At 37.8% G+C, this 21,391-nt stretch overlaps 1 protein-coding gene across 4 annotated transcripts in view; it reads right to left on the bottom strand.

Annotated features, from left to right (window-relative positions):
• The window catches only part of NR5A2 (nuclear receptor subfamily 5 group A member 2), a 183,533-nt gene that overhangs the window by 56,968 nt on the left and 105,174 nt on the right, over positions 1–21,391 (bottom strand). For all 4 annotated transcript variants that reach the window (XM_027843497.1, XM_027843496.1, XM_027843498.1 and 1 more), the window contains one exon: positions 16,294–16,441. In XM_027843497.1, coding sequence (XP_027699298.1) covers positions 16,294–16,441 — 148 coding nt within the window. The remainder of the gene's footprint in view (positions 1–16,293; positions 16,442–21,391) is intronic.

The following is a 21,391-nucleotide window of genomic DNA, read 5'->3' on the forward strand; positions in this document are numbered from 1 at the left end:
CCTACCTATCTGTGATTACATTGTTTCCATCTATAGAATGTGAGCTCCCTGAGGGTAGAGACTGTCTCATTTTTGTCTTAGCATTGTAAACACCTATGTGCCTTGCGTATAGTAGGTGCTCAGGAAATGCTTATTGATTGGTTGATTGCTTGAAGGAAGATCAGGTCTCACATGCTTCTCGATGTGATTAGTCATGAGTTCCCAAAGGGACAGGGAGCAAAATCATGAAACAAGAAACTGGAAGAAGCCAATTCATAAGACTAAATGTCTTCTGCAGAAACCGTGCAAACTTAAATGGAAGGTTGAACATACCCTTCCTGGCACATCCTTTCCTTAAAAAAAAAAAAAGCCAGAGGGAATCCCACTTGTCTCACCAGGTGACTCCATGGTCTGTTTGAAGAGCCCACTTTTCTTTTTTGCTTTGTTTAAGTAAGAGCCTGCTGTTTGCTGTGCATAATGATTAAATGTTTACCATTTCGACAAGTCCCTGTTGTCTCATGTTAAGTGAGACGTGGGATCAATAGTTGCTCTGCAATTATTTGCCCATTGATAAAGCCTTCATTTTTCAAATGAAATACATTCATCTGCGTCCTGACAGTGATAAGAGACGAGCACTGGTCAGAGGCTGTTTGTGTTACAGCGTTAAGCTCCCCCGACAGATGAGTGACTGGACATGGGTCAAGTGATGTCTAACTTTCTTCCTATTGGCATTTCACTTTACAAACTGTTCTGATGGAAACTTGATAAAGCATTCTTGCTGAGTCCTAATAATGGGAGCCAGCAGGACAAATGGAATATTCTGGTAATGGGAGAGCAGTGCCTGAAATTTCTTGTAAACATGCAGGCCAGAGAGCTACTGGGCAACATTGACATAAAGAAAAGAGCAATCATATTCAGAAGCCAAAAATTATTGGAAAGATCAAGTCCAGCTGTTTGCTTTCTTATTCAAAGAATTGCTCAGCCTGTTAATTACCTGAAGAGCAAAATATAAATTTATTTACTTAATTTTTAGTTATAGGTTTTATATACTAATGAAAGATCAGTCACCTCACAGCTCCCATTAGTTTTTCAGTTGTGACTGACTCTTCATGGCCCCATTTGGGATTTTCTTGACAAAGTGGTTTTGCCATTTCCTTCTCCAGCTCATTTTATAGATGAGGAAACTGAGGCAAGCAGGGTTAAATGACTTGCCTAGGGTCACACAGGTAGTAATTGTCTGAGGCTGTATTGGAACTGAGGTCTTTCTGATTCCAGGCCTGATACTCTATCCACTTTCACCACCTACCTGCCCAATGTTTTCCTCACGACAACCCAATAAAATAGTAGAATGCTAGGCTTGGAGTCAGGAATGCTCTGGTTCCAATCCTGTCTCTGACACTCTCTTGAGCACGTAACCAAGGGGAAATCACTTAATCTTTCTGAGCCTCAGTTTCCTTATCTGTAAAATGGGAATAATAATAATATCTATAGGGCCTATCTCACAATATTATTGTAAGGTTCAAATCATATAAGGGATATAAAATGCTTGGCAAATCTTGAAGGGCTTGGTAAAGGTCAGATACTATTATGATTAGTAGTATTTATTCTGAATATATTTTACCTAAACTAACATATATACATGTTGTTTCTTGTGATAGAACATAAGCTCCTTAAAAGCAGGAATCATTTCATTTTTGTCTTTGTATCCCTAGTCCCTGGAAAAGTGCCCAACACATGATAGGCACTTCACTTAATAAATGCTTATTGGTTGATTGATAGTAGTAGTTTTTGTTGTTCAGTTGTTCTTGGCCTTGTCTAACTCTTTGTGATCCCATTTGGAGTTTTCTTGGCAAAGATACCGGAGTGGTTTGCCATTTCCTTTTCCAGATCATTTTACAAATGAGGAAACTGAGGCAAACAGGGTGAAGTGACTTGCCCAGGGTCACGCAGCTAGTAAGTGTCTGAGGCTGAATTTGAACTCAGGAGGATGAGTCTTCCTGACCCCAGGCTCAGTGCTCTAGCCACTGTGGCACCTAACTGCTCTGATAGTAGCAGCAGCAGAAGAAGAGTATTGTAATTCCCTTTTTATAGATGAGGAAACTGATACTCAGATATGGCTTTCTTAGAGTGACAAAAGTAGTAAGTGGTGGAGCCAGAGCAATAATCCCCAGTCTTCTGAATCTATGTCTGGGGTTCTTTCAGCTATTTCCATTCTCTGGGCCTCAGTTTCCTCATCTGCTAAATTAAGGGTTGGCCTAGCCCTAGAGGATCTCTGTAGCCCTTTGCAATTCTAGCATTCTGTGACTCTCAATTTTAATAGCACAACTTCTGAAATATCTACAAAAGCCAAGAGAATAGAAAATTAGTCAACGGTTCAGTGCATTAAATTGGTGCAGACTAAAAATTAATGTAAATTCGTCCTTGAAACGTTTCCTGAAGGTGTTTGGATTTTTTTCCCAACCTAAAGTTTTGAGTAGTTGAACTTGTTTCATTTTGCTACTACAAAAATAGCCTTAATGTTTATGCACTAATTGTCAGACATTCATTAGTGATTCAGACAGCATCCTGAAGAGGACAGCATGGTATGGCCTAATTGAAAGACCATCGCTCTGAGAGTCAGCATGCCCAGGTTTTATTTCTGTCTCTCTCACTAGCTAGCTGTGGGACCTGGTACAGGTCCCTTCGTTCTCTGATCCTCAGATTTTCTTATCTGCAAAATGAGGTACTCGGTGAACTCTCAGCTTCTTTTTAGATCTAAAAGTCAGCCATTCTGGGAAGGCATATATAAATTAATATAGGATAGGTTATTAATGAGGGGCATATTTAGGGTACATACCTAATCATTTGAGGTTGATTATTCTATTTGATTTGATTATTACGCAGCACATGTACCCTGATACCACTCTCAGAGGAAAAATAGCAGGTTGGAGGACCATTGGTCTAATGCAATAGCAACAACAGCAACAATAACTAGCGCATATGTAGGACTTACTATGTGCCAGGCACTGAGCTAAGGGCTTTATACTTATGACCTCATTTGATCCTCACATCAACTCTGTGAGGTAGGGGCTATGATTATCCTCATTTTACAGATGAAGAAACCGAGGCAAACAGGATAACACAGCTAGTGAGCATCAGGGGCTGGATTTGCATCTTCCTGATTCCAGATCTGGCATTCTATCCACCCCACCATCTAGCTTGTATGTTTTGTCAAATGCTCTTAGGGAAAAAAATGTTCTTAGGAGACAGGCAAATAAAAATGATGATGATTACTGTTTCGTATGCCTGGCCCGCAGTAGGTGTTCAGTACATGCTTATTTATTGGTTGATTGAAGGAGGATTAGATCCTTGACTCATATTCCCCTCTCTGTGTCAGCAATGTATTCCCAAGGTAGGCAAGTGAAAGACAAGGCAGGAGTACAGAGTATGATACCAAGGAGCCAGGCTATGTTGTGATTTCCTTTGTGCCATTTACAGAATGCAGAGTCTCTGAGTTGAAAGGTACCTCCAACTTAAACTAGTTCGGTCCCCAACAACCTCTACACCTTTCCCAAAAAGCGATCAGCCCGCCAGTCTGTGTTTAAAGACTTCCAGTGCTGGGAAACTCACCACCTCCATTCCATTCTTGAAGAAGATCTAATTATTAGAAAGATTTTCTTCTGGGTCTAGCTGAAATCTGTCTCTACAACTGCTATCCATTATTCCAAGTGTTGTCTTCTAGGTCAAGCAGAATAAAGTCAATCTCTTTTCTATATTAACAGCCTCCCCCCCCCCCTTTTTTTTTTCAAACTCGAAGACAGCTACCATGCCTCCTCTAAGCTTTACCTTCTTCAGGTCAAACTTATCTAGTTTCTTCAGTTGATCCTCAATATGGCATGGTCTCCAGTCCCCTTATTATCCTGATTGCCCTCTTCAGGATCCTCTTTACCTGGTCGATGCCCTCCCTAAAACATGGTATCCATAATTGAACACAAAAATCCAGATGTGACATGACTAGGGCACTATACAGCCCTGTCTCTGGACCCACCTCTCTAAATTTAGCCTAAAATTGGGTTAGCTTTTGTGGCTTCAGTGTCTTACTGCTATACTTTTAAAGTCAACCAAATCCTTCAAATATGTTTCATGGGGACTGTTGTCCAGTCATGCTTCCTTCATACTGGACATTGGTGGTTGATTTTTTGAACCCATGTAAAATTTTATGTTTAGCCTTATTATATTTCATCTTATTCAATTTGGCTTATTGCTCCATCTAGCTGAAATCTTTTCTTGGCTTGTACAATGTCTTCTAACATATTCTTCCTGGCACCTGAAAATTCAATGTTGGCCATCTGTGCCTTCATCCAATAATCTTAAAGCCTCGTGGGATAATCTCATCCATCACTGTACTTCCAAGCAAGATTTGACCTAAGGCATCCCAGGCAGAGAGGTTTGTTTTTTTCCCTTAATATTCTCTCTGGAAGAGAATCCCACGACTTTCCACCATAATCCATTTCGTTGGCATTTAACAATTGCAATTCTAAATGTAACCTAAATCCTTCCAGGAAAATTTCATTTCTTTCTTTAAGGAAAAAGGAAACTAGCAAGTGACTATTCTCTTATATAAGAAACCCCTTCATAGTCTGGACCGTTATCCCATGCTTTATACAGTAAAATAGTGACAATTACTTAAATTGGAATTTTGCATTTTCTAAACATTACTTTCTTCAGTCTCTTATAGATTTTCACTTTGTTTTTTCCTCTATATGTGTCTCTCTGTCTCTCTCTTTTTTCTTTCACAACACAAAATAGGGAAGGAAACTGAAAAAAATTTAACTGTTATGAAGGGGAAAGACCACTGGATTGGAAGCCAGTTTTTGTCCTGCCTGTGTCTACTTTCCGGTGTGACCCTGGGGTGTGTCCTTTCACCTCTCTAAGCTTCAGTTTCCCCATCTGTAAAAGGAGGAGAAAGGACTAAATGAGATCATCAAAGGTCCTTTTTAGTTCTAGCATTCTGTGATTCTGAGAAGAAATCAAAAGACAGGAAAGTTAAATGGGTTATACATTGGTGGGTATTTATATATTGGGTTTATACATTGTCAGGGTGGACTAATGATAGAATCACAGACCTGGAGCTGAGAAGGACCTTAGAAACAATCTAAGTAATTAGTTTTCACTTAGGTTCAGTTGTTGTGTCCTACTCTTCGAGACCCCATTTGAGGTTTTCTCAGCAGAAATACTGGAGTGGTTTGCCATTTCCTTCACCCGCTCATTTTACAGATGAGGAAACTGAGGCAAACAAGGTTAAGTGATTTGCCCAGAGTCATACGGCTAGCAAGTGTCTGAGGCTGGATTTGAATCCAGGGCTTCTTGACTCCAGGTCTGGTACCCTATCCACTGTGCCACAGAGCTGCCCAAAGTAATAGTTAGTTATCCCAAATCTTTGTAAACTCCTTTGCTGTTCTTATTCCACATATATGATTTTATTTGTGTAGGCAGCTACTGGTATAGAAACTCCTACGCTGTTTTTCAACTTGAGGTATTGGAGATTTGCCCAGTGGCGCTAGAGTTTAGGGTTCTGGAATGAGTATGTTGTAAGAGGCAGGCCTGGAATTCAGGTCTTCTTGACTCTAAGGTTCACCATCCACTAGGCAACACTGTCTCTCAGTTGACTGCTTTATGTCCATACACCTCTAGTTGACTACCTTATAGTTATAAAATATTTGGGGAATTTTCTGGAATTATGGCTTCAAAAAACAAAATTTTGTGCTTTTATGCCCATTTTCTGGAAGATTACAATACTTTAAATCGCTCATACTCATACTTGATTGTACAATGGATTGCTTTGGAATTTGTTGACAATTAGGTGGTCTAATTTAACTCTGTTTTCTAATTGCCAACTTCAACTAAACTTCATCTTCATGTTCATATAGATTTTATGTTGAGAGATCTTCCAGTTATGCTGTTCAAAAATTTAGGGGAAAAAAGTTTCATGAGGCAATTTCTGGGATGTAAGGTGTAGGTAGGAATGTGTCTTTACTTTAGTTCTATGACTATAATTTTAATGCTTGCTCACAGCAGGAAAAATTACACTGTAATTTGAAAACATTTTTTGATTTGGAGTCTATTCAGATTTCACTTGGTAGGATTGAATTGCTAAAAGGTAAGGTAAGTCTGAGATTAATAGGACATCTTTTAGCCTTTGATTTGATTTTGTTGCCATATAAGCACATTTTATTTTATTTATATACATATCACACACACACACACACACACATAGGGCTGCTTGATGGCTCAGTGGATAAAGCACTGGGCCTGGAGTCAGGAAGACTGGAGTTCAAATCTGGCCTGAGACACTTACTAGCTGTGTGACCCTGGGTAAGTCACTTAACCCTGTTTGCCTCAGTTTCCTCATCTGTAAAATGAGCTGGAGAAGGAAATGGCAAGCCACTCCAGTATCTCTGCCAAGAAAACTCCAAATGGGGTCACAAAGATATGACTGAAATGACTCAATAACAAAAAAACATACACATCCCAAATATACCTACAGAAATATAGTAAGGATTCTGTGATTTCATTATCATGGTGAACTGTAGGGCAAGAGTCAATGGCCTTTGGAATCAGAGGATCTGAGTTCTAATCTTGCCTCTTTCCAGCCATGAATCACTGCGTGACTTTGAGCAAGGCACATTTAGTCATTCTAGGCCTTTGTTTCCTCACCTGAAAATGAGGGGGGATGAAGTAGTTAGCCTCTAAGGTACCTGGTAATAAATAGGGGTAGCTAGGTGGTGCAGTGAATAGAGCACTGGATCTGGAGTCAGGAAGATCTGAGTTCAAATACAGTTCAGATATTTACTTGCTGTGTGACTCTGGACAAGTCACTTAACTCCATTTGACTGAGTTCATCATCTGCAAAATGGGGACACACTGGGGAAGAAAATGGAAAACCTTTCCAGTATCTTTGCCAAGAAAACACCATGGACAAAAGTCCGGGTAGAGTCAGACATGACCAAACCACTGAACCACAACAGGGTACCAGGCAACTTTAAAGCTAGGATCCTAGGGAGTTGATTAAGGGACATAGAAATGACTTGTTTAGGCTCCCATAGAAACATAATGAATACCCTGACCCTCAAGTCTCATACTCTATTGATTATTCCATACTGCTTCATGTCAGTGTATAAACTCACACACATCCATACTCGTACTCCCTCCCGCTCCCACAGAGTCATATTATTTTAAAATTTATTTACAAAGTTAACTTGTTATTAAGTTATATGAAGGATGTCATTGAAGAAAAGTATGATGGAAAAAAGATGTGCTGATCACATGGCAAGATAACCAATGGACAGCCCAGTTGCTCCAAAGATATACTTGCAATGTCAAAAGAATGGAAGAATGAGTAAATCCCCTGTGGCAAACCAGTGGGAAGATCATAATATCTAGAACTGGAGGAGACCTCAGAGGCCATTGGGTCCAACTCATTTATTTTACAATTGAGAAAACCGGAGACACAGAGTTTAAGGGTCTTGACCAGGGGGACACAAAGCAGATGAAAATGTAGAAATGGAACCCAAGTCTTTTAGTGCCCTATCCACTACACAATATTGCCTCTCATGGACAAGAGGATAGGCAGGCACAGGTGGGTAGCAATCTACACTATTGGAGAGAATACTCATACCTGTGAGATCAGAGATCTCCTGGAGGATTGGAAAGTTACCATGACACATATTTTTTCTCCTCAGTAACTTGCTGAAGAGCCTCCCCTCTCTGCTTCCCAACATGCAGGCTAATTGTTCTCTTTCCCAATAATTACTTTTTTGAAAATTTATCAATGCGTTCGGGGAGTCACCAGCTACTTTTATTCATGATTTTGCCTTCTTTAAAAATGATTTCTTTGGGATGGGGCTGAATCCATAGCCTGAGCTGAGGGTCTTCACTTCCTAGCACAAAGGGTTATTAGAGGAGGTTAGGGATTGTCCTCTAAAGTTGATTAAGACTTTCTGGTAGTGCTCCAGCCTAACCACTCATTATAATGTAAATAGGAGTGGGAGGATCTGTGTTAAAATCCTAGCTGTGCCACCCACTGTTTGTGCAAAGGTGAGCAAATCACATCTCTCAGATCTTAATCTCTTTGATACCCCTCTGTAAAAGGAGGAGCCTGGAAATGATCTAAGGTCCCTTCTAGCTCTTAATCAATGATGTTCTGAACTGATAGCTATCCTACACCCTAAATGGAAGCCCGTTTCAGATACTTACTAGTTAGCTGTGTGACCCTGGGCAAGTCACTTAACCGCCATTTACTTTCAGTTTCTCATCTATAAAATGGGTATAATAATGGCACCTAATTCACAGGGTTGTTGTGAGGAACAAGTGCTATATTTGTAAAGCATTTAGTGTAATGTCTGACTTCTTGTTCAGTCATGTCCAACGCTTCATGACCTCATTCGGGATTTTGTTGGCAAAGATACTGGAGTGATTTGCCATTTCCTTCTCCAGCTCATTTTACAGATGAGGAAACTGAAGCAAACAGTATTAGGTGACTTGCCTAAAGTCATACAGCTACTAAGTGTCTGAGGCTGGATTTGAATTCAGGTTTTCCTGACTCCAGGCCAGATGCTCTATTCACTGCACTACTTAACTAGTCCCATATAATAGGTACTATATATATATATATATATATATATATATACACACACACATATATACACACACACACACACACACATATATATACATATATATGTATATATATACATATATGTATATATATATGCACACACATATTATTATTATTATTATTATTACATAACCTGTCTGAGTGTCAATTTCCTCATCTGTAAAATAGGGACAATTATAGCACCTAACAAGTTGTGAGGTTTAAAAGTGCTTTGTGATCCTTAAAGTGTTATGTATGTGTCAGCTATTATTATTATTAATGACATTTTTAATTATTAGTAAACTAGGAAGGAATTATACAACACATAGGATTTAGAATTTGTTGTAAATTAATATAATAATAATGATAATAATAAGAGCTGGCATTTATGTAATGCTTTAAGGTTGCCAAATACACTCAGTATCTCATTCGTTCCTCTCAACAACCCTGCTAGGTATGAGCCCATAATAGAGATGCCCATAATATTATTATTTTGCCCATAATAGAGATGAGGAACCTGAGGCTCTTGAAAGGTCATGTGACTCACTCATGGTCCCACAGCTAGTAAGTAATAGAGACTGGAACTGAACATATCTTCCTGACTCCAGGTTCAGCACTGTAGCTGCTATGGCATCTGTTACTTAGTTTTAACCATTTATAATTCTTTAGCACTTTTGCCGATTCACTTCCTGGGATCAGCCTTTGAAAGGAAATTCTTAACAAAATTAATTCTTAAAGTTAAAGCATAAGACAAAATATAATCTCCTCTGTTTAGCTTTTAAAGCCCTTCACAATCTGGGTCCAACCTATCTTTCCAGCCTCATCAAACATTGCTCCCCCTTCACACTCTGTGGTCCAACCAAGCTGGCTTTCCCTCTGTTCTTCACACGTGTACTCCTCTATTTGCACAGGTTGTCCTCCATGCCCAGGACATGCTTTTCCTCACCTCTGCCTAAAAGAATCCATCTCTGAAATCATCACCTTCTACACCAAACCTTTCCTAGTCCCATCAATTGTGATTCCCTCCCTCCAAACTACTTTGTATTGAACTACTTTGAATTTATTCTCTGTATCTTGAATATGTACCTCTTGTCCCCCTTGATAGAGTGTAAACTCTTTGCAAGTAGAGATTTTTTCTGTTCTGTGTGTTTGTACCCCTAGGACCTAGCCTAATACTTGACACATAGTAGGTGCTTAATCAGCCTGTCAACTGGTATCAGCATTTTCCCACTTTTGTTAGTTGTGCAAATTGAGTCTAAGTAGTTCATCTCGTTTAACAATTAATTTTTCTAGGTGTTTGAGATTTAGAATAAGGGTTCTTAACCAGCAATCCATTGGATACATTTTAGGGGGTCATGCATTTGGATAGGATTTTGTTTTTTACATTTTCATTTTCACTACCCTCTAACTGAAATGTAGCATTTCCTTCAGTTAATATTGTTCTAACAAGGAGGCATGTAGGCTTCAACAGACTGCCAAAAGGCTCCAAGACACACGAAGGGTTAAGAGCACCTGTCCAGAGTCAACGTGGTCATATGGAATTTGGAGTCAGTGGACCTAGATTTGATGTTACTTCTGTTGCCTGTATGATCTTGGCCCAAGGCATCCTCCCTGTCTGCATTTTATTTTCCTTATCTATAAATTGAGGGAGTTGAGCTTAATGACTACTAAGGTCTCTCCCAGCCCTAAATCTTTGGCTCATTTCTTTGGTGGAACAAAATAACCCCCAACTCCTCTATTTTTATCTGGGATAGAAATTATTTTTAACTGTCTTCTTGATCCCTGGCCTCTGGCATTTGATAATTTCTCTTTTTTGGCAGAAATCTATTCCCTTATTATATCTGGTTTGGTTTCCACTTGACTTCAGGTTTCTAGGCCCCCATGCTCAAAACCTAGGCATCATCATTGCCTTGTTCACCTCCTTCTACCCTCACATTCCAACGGCTGCTATGTGAATAGTCATTGTTTCTGTCTTTGCATTCCCACAGCTGTTATGTGAATAGTCAAATCCCTTCAGACCTCTACAAAGGCAATAGTAGCCTAACTCTCACCTCCAATCCACTTTCCTAATCCACTCTTCACACCACTTCAAGGTTAATCTTTCTTATATCCAAATCTGATCCTGTCCATATATTGTTGAAACTATTAACCTACTCTCTCTGCAGTATAAGAAAGGGGCTTCCTCCTCTCCAAATATAGCCCAGGCTCCTTAGCCTATCATTCAAAGTCCTCCAAAATTCTGCTATCCTATGGTAGCCATCTTGGGCAAATAAAAATTGTCTTCAAGAGTCCAAAGGGCCCATATATGGAAGAGCTACTAGACTTGAACTGTTTGGCTTCAGAGGGAAGAATTAGGAGTGATGAGTAGAAGGTTCAGAGGGACAGATTTGGGCTCAATCTATGGGAAAACTTCCTAACAATTAGAACCATCCAAGGTGGAATTGGGCTTCTTTGAGAGGTAGTAGAATCTCTATTGTGGAATGTCTTCAGATGAAGGCAAACCAATTGTTAGAGATGTTGGTAGAGATGTAGGGTGTCGCCTCTAGATGGCCTCTGAGGCCTTCTCCTATTCTGAGATTTTGTGACACCTTTCTAATCTTATCTCAGATTCTTTTCCCAACTCTAAGTATTCTGTGGTTCCTTGAAACTAGACTACTTTCTGTCCAACACACACTGCTTATCTTTTCCCACCTGCATGCCTCATCTCATGCCATTCCCTAGTCCTGGGATGCCTTCCCCCAAAACTGCACCTGTCAATTATCCCACTAGTCATTCAAGATCCAGTTCAAATTCCAATTCAGTCTGAAATGAGCCTTCTTCATTTAGAACAACTCATAGTAGTCAAAGTAGTACTTTGTACTTCTTACATGTACTTTTCAGATACTTTTTTTTTATATTAGGAGCAGCATGGCATAATAGATAGCTTATTGGGCTTAGGGTCAAGAATAGATGGGTTCATATTCTAATCAGATCTTTTCTGGTTGGGTGGCCTTGGGCAGATTACTTAGCTGATTTGTGCTTTGGTTTTCCTATCTATAGAATGGATGTTGGAATTGATAGCATTATATCCTCTTCTAGATTTAACTTGGTGATCCTATAATTATGGTTAATTGGGTATTCATTATCTATTTTATACTTGAGTATAAATTCGTTGTGCTCAGGGACAGTTTCTTATTTGTTTTTGTGTCTCCTTTCATACATAGTACAGTGTTCTAGACATAGTGGGTGTCTACTAGATATTTATTGAATTAAATTTAGCTCTAAAGCCAGAGGTTTATTTTCATTTTAGCCAGGCACTTGAAAGGCTGAACAAGTCAACAAGTATTTATTAAATGCCTACTATGTGTATATACTGTGGTAAGTGCTGGCAAAAAACAAACAAATATGTCCCTGCTTTCGAAGTACCTGCTCATAGTCATGAGACAGAGGGGGAAGGTGATGTGAAAAATAACTATGTACAAATGATATAAACAGGATAAAATGGAGATAATCATAGTGGGTAGGCACTAGCATTAAGGGGGATCAGGAAAGACTTCTAGTAGAAGGTGAAATTTTAGCTGGGATTTGAAGGAAGTCAAGAAAGACAGGACATGGCAATAAGGAAGGAGAGAATTCTAAGCTAGTGAAAGTAGAGTATCTCATTTGAAAAACAACAGAGACCAGTATCACAGGACTGCAGATGGATAGGTGTAAAGTGTAAGAAGACTGGAAAAGAGGAAAGGGACAGGTCATGGAGGTCTTTAAAAGCCAGAGGAATTTATATTTGATCATGGAGGTAGTAGGGAGCCACTGAAGAGTAGGGTGGTGATGTGGTCCACTTGCGCTTTAGGAAGATCAATTTGACAGTTGAGTGGAGTTGACTTAGCCATTGGGTGTTCAAGTAGAGTGACTTCTTAGCTGGCACATTTTAAACTTGGTACTCTGAGTACTTAGAATATATTAATTTTCCTTATGAGTTAGGCTTGATCACATTATGGCATATTTGGGATACTGTGGTTCTAAACTGGCAAGCTGTCTTCTGTTCTGCATTTGCTCTGTAGGAGCTCCTGTTGATAGGAATTCACCCTCTCTCTGCAATGTCCATGGAGATGTGGCTTGGGGATAATGATATTATTTCCTTCTTCCTCCAACTGCAGTTATTTCTATCCTCATGATTCATTTTGGCTTTTGTTAGTGGTAGACAACATAGCAGATTCACCATAATGTTTTAGCCTGCTCTGGAGCCATTGATTTTAGGAGCCAATGCAGCTCCCTACTTAGAAAATCTTTTCATTTCCTAAGTTATCAATGGGGTTGTTCCAGTTAGGTTATTAAATATTTAGGCACAGTCTATAGGCAGTTTAATTTGAAATAAAAAAACCTATCAAGTATATAGCTTATGTCTCTGTACAGTATTGCATTACCCAGCACTGTCTCAAGAAACTGGATGGTTTATGATGAGGGAGGTGTTTGTGCACCAGCCAAACAAACTGTCACATATCTCAGGATGCAGAGCCATATCCATTTTTACTGAGTTAACTTTAAGGTTTCCAATGACATCATCCCATTTGGGATTTTAAAAGTTCTGCAAATTTAAATGCAAAACATAGTTCAAGATGTCTATTTTTTTCCTTGCTTTTTGATTTTGACCTGAGAAATCCATTTCATTTCTAGATTCAGTTCAAAGCATCCCACATCACTTCAAATCTGTCTTTCCTCATTCAGACACAGGAAAATCAGTGTTTTCTTGGTGGGCACTTGCCATTTGGTTAATTTCTATTTCACTATTGTGGTCATGATGGTGCTGTCCTAGTGATGAATTTCTGGGCATGCATTTCCCTCCCTTTGCTCTCAGAAACATGTTGTGATAATTAAATAGTTCATTTGCTAACATTCTAATTTGAAGAGTCTAACACCTGCAAGACAGAAACTATGAGTATCTCTTCAGGAGTCAGGAGAGCTGAACTCAGCAATTCCCCACATGTGGATGTTACCCATATTCTAATTCCTTGCTATAGCCTCTTTCAGTGGAGAACAACTCCAGGGCTTTTTCATTTCCCGACTAAATCAGGGAACCAACATTGCAGACTACACAGAAGCTCCCTATAAAGTTTTGCATTGATTTAAAAATAGAGAAAGAGAGTTCTTCTTCTTTTTTTTTTAAAAAAAAACCCTCTTGTTCTTTTTACCAATCTCTTGTAATTTCTGTTCACCAGTATCTTGGTTCTTAAGTGACTGTTTTTATTTAGTTTCCCCTTGCCTTTCATTTTCCTCTAAAATGAATCAAAAGCATTTTTATTGAAAAATTATTTGGAATATTTGCTTTGTTACTTTGAAAAGCAAATTTTGGCTGAAACCTCTGCTTGCTTTTGCTCTAAAAGATCTGTGTGTGTATGGGGGCGGGGGCAGGGGTGGGGAAGGAGGGGTCTGTGCTTAAACTAAAAAAGATGATTAGGCTTTATCTACACTGGTAGCCTAGTGACTTATAAGTTAATGTATCTCTATAAATGTCAGAAAATACCAGAGAATAACTTAGGCACTGGGGAAAATCTGGCTCAATATTTTCAACAAGACAATGTGTGAGTTTACAGAAGGTTCAATCCCCATCCCTGTTTCCAAATAATAAAAGAGAATGAAATAATTATGTAACGTGAATCAGACCACTCGATGGAAAGATTAAAGTGATGCAAACCAAAGCTGGCTCATAGTAAATGTGAACATTTTCAAATAAAATTCAGTTATTCAGTGAATTTAAAATACCATTGAAGTGAGATGAATCTTTTAAAATATTTTATCACTGAGTTGTTACAATGTTCCTTCTACAGATATTACTACATCACCATCTAATTACTGATAAAATATACCAGAATAAAAAAAAAACCCAACAACCCAGAAATCTTGCCATATACAAACTTGGTTTAATTTGTGAGATAACACCGTGTTACTTGAGAAAATTTTCTGAAACCTCTGTGTCTGGAGAGAAAATATAGCCTCAAAAGCTGAGATTTCTTAGCATTTTGTGTTCAAATTCATTAAATGGAATCTAGTCTAGAATCTTTGAACAACATAGTTGATCAATAAATTTCTTTCTATTTTTTTAACATTTCTATTTGCTGTGCTTTATCATAGTTTTCAAACTATGAAACTCTACCACTTTGTTTTGTTTTTTAACACTGACTACATGTGAAAAATTAACTCTGGTTATATTATTTCAAACTATTCCTTTCATTAGCAACAGTTGTGTTGTACTGTCAAGGAGAATTTAAGAAATTAAAGGACCCAATTTGGGAAGCAGGCACATCTGTTTTACTTTGCAGTTTAAACATTTCATTATTGTTTTATTTTGCTGTATATGAATTCACAGCTGTCCTCTAACTGAAAACTAAAGAAAAAACACATGTTGGTAAATCTGATTTCTGCGTATTTTTTTCTTTCAAGGGAAGTCTCCTCCCTCAGCTGTCTGCCAATAAGTAATAAACGCATTTGGCAAAAAAATTTATTTAAGTTGACTTTATTAAGCTAACAAAATGCAAAAACCAAGCAAGGGACAGGCAGAAAAATGTGTTCCTTTGAAGTCAATAAAAATTCATCTCCTTAATCCTTTATTTAAAAAAAAAAGTCCTGACAATGGTGATTTTTCTTGACTGATTTACTGAGATCTTCGAGTTAAGCAATTTGAATTGTATAGGTATCTTTCCTTGCCAAAGCCTGTCTTATAATATTAACAACAATGACAAAAAGACAGCAACAACACTACACAGAGATGCAGTTCTTTCCTTGCTAGTTTCATGACAAACATTCTTCATAAGGGCAAGTGTTTACATCTCTTTATGAGTGTTGTCTGTAGCTAACTAGGTAGTTCTATCAACAGTGATACAGCTTTGTAAAACAGGCTTTTCATTTCTATCTACTTCTTAGAGAGGCAGCATGGTGCAGTAGATATTGGTCTGGCCTTGGAGTCAAGACTTGATGCTGACACGTTAACTGTGGGACGCAGGGCAGCCACTTAACTTCTCATTGCCTCAGGCAACTCTCTAAATTACATTTGAGTTACCAATTTAATCTGCAGAAGAGAAGGGAGCTGCCATACTGGGAGTTTTCTATGTCAGTAACAATGTCACATTTTGCCCCTTTCCCAGGCTCTTCCATCTCCAAACCACAGATATACGTGGATCCAAACCGGAAGCAGAGAGCTCAAACAAGGTGTCGGTAGAAACCTTCCTCTTACGGAGGGGTACTGAAACTCAGGACTTCTTACTCTTACTGCAGACCATGCGTCTTTTCTTAGAGACTTTCACCCATACCCCTCAATGATCTTTATGAGTACTATTTTTACTTGTGGAAAAAACAATCCAGGACTCTATCCTAATTTCTCTTTATCCATACCCTGACAATATAATCATTGAAGCTTATGTGAATGTAAGCTCCAGGAGGACAGGAACTTTCGGTTTTGTCTTTGTATCCCCCGATCCTAACATAATACCTAGCATATGGTAAGTGCTTAATATCTGTTGAATTGAATTGATATCCAAGGTGATTACTGATCACATATAAATATTGTTGTAAATCAACATTTGAAGAACTAAGGGAAAAACTTTTTTTTTTAAAGTATAGTAATCTCTTCCCCCAAGCTCCCATTTTTTCAAAACCAGGAAAACACCGCACATCCAGTTCAAAATACACGTAATGAGATTCCTTACCTAAACTAAAGAGCACTAAGAATTTCAGACACACAAACTCTCGTAGATCAAACTGCAGAGAACGAAGCTTGGCCACTAGTTCCTGGGCATGGCTCATCAGGTTGTTGAGGGTGGCTCCAGCTTGCGATGCAATTACAGAATAGTCCACCTGCAAAAAAGAATCACATTGGAATGTTATAAGAACCAGAAAGGGGCAAACCAAGTGCCAAAGAATACCAACAATTTCGGCAAATGGAAGCAATAATGGCAATGTTTTTCCATAGAATGAGTTTGATTCCATGGACTGTAATGGATTTTATCCCACCCATCTGAAGTATCAATTTCATTCTAGAAATGGAAGGGAATTTTATATGCAGATATATGTCTACAGAGACATATATCTCTATGTACATATAGATACATATTTATACATATAGAGATATAGATGTGCCTGTACAGACACACATCTACAAACACACATAGATATTTGTATATATCTATACATATAGAGATATAGATATGTGTCTACATAGACATCAATCTATTTAGATATATACCTATATATATTTGTAGTATCCATCTAAAATGCTTAGTAACTATGGTTAAATATTACTGTCACACAGGGAGAGGAAATATTTTTTAATGTAATTTGTTCAGAAAGCCCCATGTTTATTAGGAAAAAAGAACAAAACCCACAAAATTGAGCAAAACTACCAAAGTGATATTTTTGCAGGGTGATATTTTTGTAGTTTTCTCCCAAGATAGTAATGACCTTACTTTTAAGAAATGTTTTTCTGTGCCTTGAAAAAGCTTCCCTGATTCATTAGAAAAGAAAAAAAAATCTGTAAGGCACCAATTTTATATTATTCATGGGAACATTGGAGCTTCAATTTATAATAATAAGTTAAGATGTTTGGATGGATGTCAAGAACAGTATTGGCCTTACTGCTCGATTATACCATAATGGGAAAGCCCAGTTGGTACCTGAATCTCCCATCCTCCTCCTCTTGGAGAGCTCTCAGGCAACGGGCTACTCTTTCAGGTGCATTTAATATTTGCAGCAGCAGCAAATTTGTCTGGGAGGCAAGTCCTCATCTGCCACTCACCAAGAGCAGACTGTATTAAATTTTTATATTTATTGACATTTCATTACCATAATTGACTGCTCTTGGTTCTCTTGTAGAAGGCACAGGGCTGCCTCCTAAGCAGGAGAACTGGTCCCTTGAGTAGGATTTGCAATTAAAAACAAGGCAGAATGGATTTTTTTTATTGTGTAAATATGATGAGTTGAATTTTCAGCTTTAACTAGAGAATACCAAATGTACAAGAAACCTTTTTCAAGAGTGAGAAAAATTATGAGTCAGTGGAAAGACGACCCCCAAAGGTGTCAATCAGTTTATATAAAGTCAACTGTGCATGAAAAAGCCTCAGTTAATGTCTGCTCTGGCAAGGCTTTCCCATTAAGCATGTTGCTGTCCCTTCTATTTTCTATTTGTTGGTGGGCTGATAGTTGTCCCTACAATTCAAATCTTCAAAGCCCTCAGAGATGATATAACCTCTATTTCAGAATATGGGACTGGGAAAGGGTCAGAACAGTTGCGACTTGGATACCAAGCTGGAAACAGGGCTGGCAAGTGGCCAGGGTGTGATGTGAGGTGTTATTATTGTTGTTGTTATTATTATTATTCCAGTGCTTGGGCTCCACCGAACAGGAAGGTCAGATCTCTGCCATTCCTTAATTGGCAGTTAGGGAGCAGCTCATGATAGCTCATACCCAGGTGAACCTTGTACTAATGTGGGGTGGGGGGGGGAGAAGCCCTTGTCATGTCCGTACTCTGACTGGGCTTTAAATTCTATTCCAAAAGAACATGGACCAACTTGTTCTGCATAAAGAGAGACCAGAGAATAAGAGATTTCCCTGGAAACACTTCCCAAAGAAATTATTATTGACTAAGACTACTGTCTGAGAACTTTTCTCAGAAGAATATAGGAGATGTCACTATCAACTGGGCTTTCCCATTATGGTAGATGGAGCACAGGATTAGCTAGAAATGAGGAGAGTTGTTGGACCTCTAATACTAGTTTTAATTTCAAATGAAATAGTATACATATTAGTATTATTATATAGTACAGCTTATACTTGTGAAAATTACAGCTGTGTCTTGAGTACATTAATCTACTTCTAAAGCATGAGAATGGTCTTGCTTTCCTTATCATTATGAATTTTAAAAATAACAGAAAATTAAATGTTATCATCACTGCCATTTGGAAAGCATATTAGCTCTTCCTAATAAGCATGCAAATACATAGATATAATACTTTAGAATGCATTTGAAGTGTTCTAAAGTATGCATAATACTTTTAGGCAGCTAGGGAACATAGTGATAGAGTGCTGGACTTGGAATCAGGAAGACCTAAGTTTGAATCATACGTTAGTCATGAGTTGTATGACCTTGGGTAAGTCATTTAACCTTTCTTAGCCTCAGTTTCCTCATCAGTAAAATGAGGATAATCATAGCACCTACCTCACAGGGTTGTTTTGAAGATCAATAGATATGACATATGTAAAATGTTTTGCAAAACTTAAAGAGCTATGTAAATATTAGGGATAGGGACTGGAAATGATTTTATTGACATAGCATACTCCGGGATGAGGAAATTCCCTTTACCAATACAGATACTACTTATAGTCTTAGAACAGGGTCCTTGACCCCTATTTTTGACTCTTAATCTTGTGTTATTTTTTGGGCCATGGGGCCCCTTGGAAATCTGGTGAAGCCTATGAACCCCTTCGCAAAATATTTCTAAACACATAAAATAAAATATGTAGGATTACAAAAAACAATTGTGTTGTAACATAGTTATTAAAGTATTTTTAAAAAACAAGTTTATGGACCTCAGATTAATAATCTCTAACATGGTTACCTAGAAAACTGAGAGCTTAAGTGATTAGGCCAGACGTGAACCCAGGTCTTGGTGGCTCCAAGGCTGCTTCTCATAGAAATGTTAGCTATTATTATTACTATTGTTTTTGGTTATCATTTTGAGTCTTATGTTTTTAAAAGGAATTGTGTGAGATTCTATACAATGATGAAGCCAAATAATTGAATTTGGAAACATAAGAAATCTCAAAATATTGTAACTGAAAAATATTTTCAAGTATTTCCTGGGATTTAAATCAGTCAATCAAGCAGTATTTATTAAGTGCCTCCTACGTGCTAAATATTATGCAAGGCACTGGGATTAGAAACACAAAAATGTAACAGTTCCTGCCCTCAAGGAAATAGCATGTATATATATCAGCAAATATAGAATATATGCAAAGTCAACATCTGGTCATTTTTTGGGGGGTGTTGGTAAAGGCATCATCAGCTACAGGGAATCAGGAGAAGTCTTACATAGGAGATGGTGTTTGAGTTGAGCTTTGAAAGAAATTAGATCTTCTGAGAGACTTAAGGTGAAAAAGGTGTGCATTCCAGGCCTGGGGAATAGCATATAGAAAGGTATGGAGATAGGCGATAAAATATCATGTATGAGGAACAACAGTGAGTAAAATGGACCTCAATAAATCAATAAATCTATCTATCTATCTATCTGTCTATTTCATGCTTATTTGGAAGGTTGGTGGCACAGTGGATAGAGCTCCCAGACTAGAGTCAGGAAGACTCATCTTCCCGAGTTCAAATCTGACCTTACGCACTTACTAGCTGTGTGACCCTGGGCAAGTCATTTCACCCTGTTTACCTCAGTTTCCTCATCTGTAAAATGATCTGGAGAAAGAAATGGCAAACCACTCCAATATCTCTGCCAAGAAAACTCCAAATGGAGTCACAAAGAATCGAGCACAACTGAAATGACTGAACAATAACAATGTGTTTTCAACATGGCTGTGATAATACAAAATCATAGAATTTGAGGTTTGGAAGAAGCCTCAATGACCATCTAGTCCAATTTAGCTGTAATTAAAAAAATTGCACAGCTACAAAGAAAATGTGACTGTTCACAAACTTCTCAGTATATCTGAAACACTTTACATTTTATTACAAACATAATTAAATTTTCTTTGTTTGGACTCTGAGTTTTTGCTCATTTCAGGGGCAGTTGACATTGTTTTTTATGTACTTAGTAAAATTAATTGATTGCTCTCTTATACATGATCTTTTTGTCATTACAATGCGGAAAGATATTGAAGAGACATTTTAAATTTCTGTCCCTTTCAAATGAATTTCCATCATTAGGAGTAAGAAAGCCACTTTTGCTAAATCATCTTTCATTCTAAGGAGTGAAATTTTGATGACTTGTACATTCTCCAATGTCTGTCACTTTAACATGATACACAATAATAGAAGATAATGAATAAGTTGCCAGTAGACCCTTCCCTTAGGATAGATGTTACTATGTTGCTAATTAGCTAAAATATGCAAACATTAAAACTGATAACACTTCACAGTGCTATAGAGTATTTGCATTGTAGATGAAATAATGTATTTTGTTAAACATATGTAAAGCTTAATGCCTATACACGGCTCAGTTATTATTATTGTTATCATTGTTATTATTATTGTCTTTTCTCATTTTTTTGTTGGGATCTAGATAGAAACTATCCTAGTTCAAGCTACTGTCCTGCTATTATTATCATTATCATTAACAATTACAGTTACTTAGAAAAAGAAGCCACCTCATCTGGAGAGAAAGGAATTGTTATTTGAGGAATCGTGGTGTATCAATTCTGATTAGATCATGTTCACTATTGTAGAATTCATAAAATTTTGTCAGGAAGGGACTTTAGAGGTCATCTACTTAACTGATTATCATAATTTAAGACAATGTATTGGATGATCTGCTGTGGTTGCTTTAACAGAAAATTCTGTGAGGAAAAAGATTATTCTCTTACTGTTCATGGAAATGTGTGTTATTTTCACTATATGTATTTTTCATTCGTTCACTTCATAAAGCTTTTATTCAGTAACTTCTATGTGCCAGAAAGGTCATGAAATTACAAAGACAAAGAAAGAAAGAAAGAAAGAAAGAGAAAGAAAAAGTCTCAGTCTTCAGGTAGATTGTATTCTATCTTTCTATTCTATTCTATTCTATTCTATTCTATTCTATTCTATTCTAT

Source organism: Vombatus ursinus, unplaced genomic scaffold (genome assembly GCF_900497805.2).
Source record: "Vombatus ursinus unplaced genomic scaffold, bare-nosed wombat genome assembly UNPS02014909.1, whole genome shotgun sequence".
NCBI lineage: Eukaryota > Metazoa > Chordata > Mammalia > Diprotodontia > Vombatidae > Vombatus > Vombatus ursinus.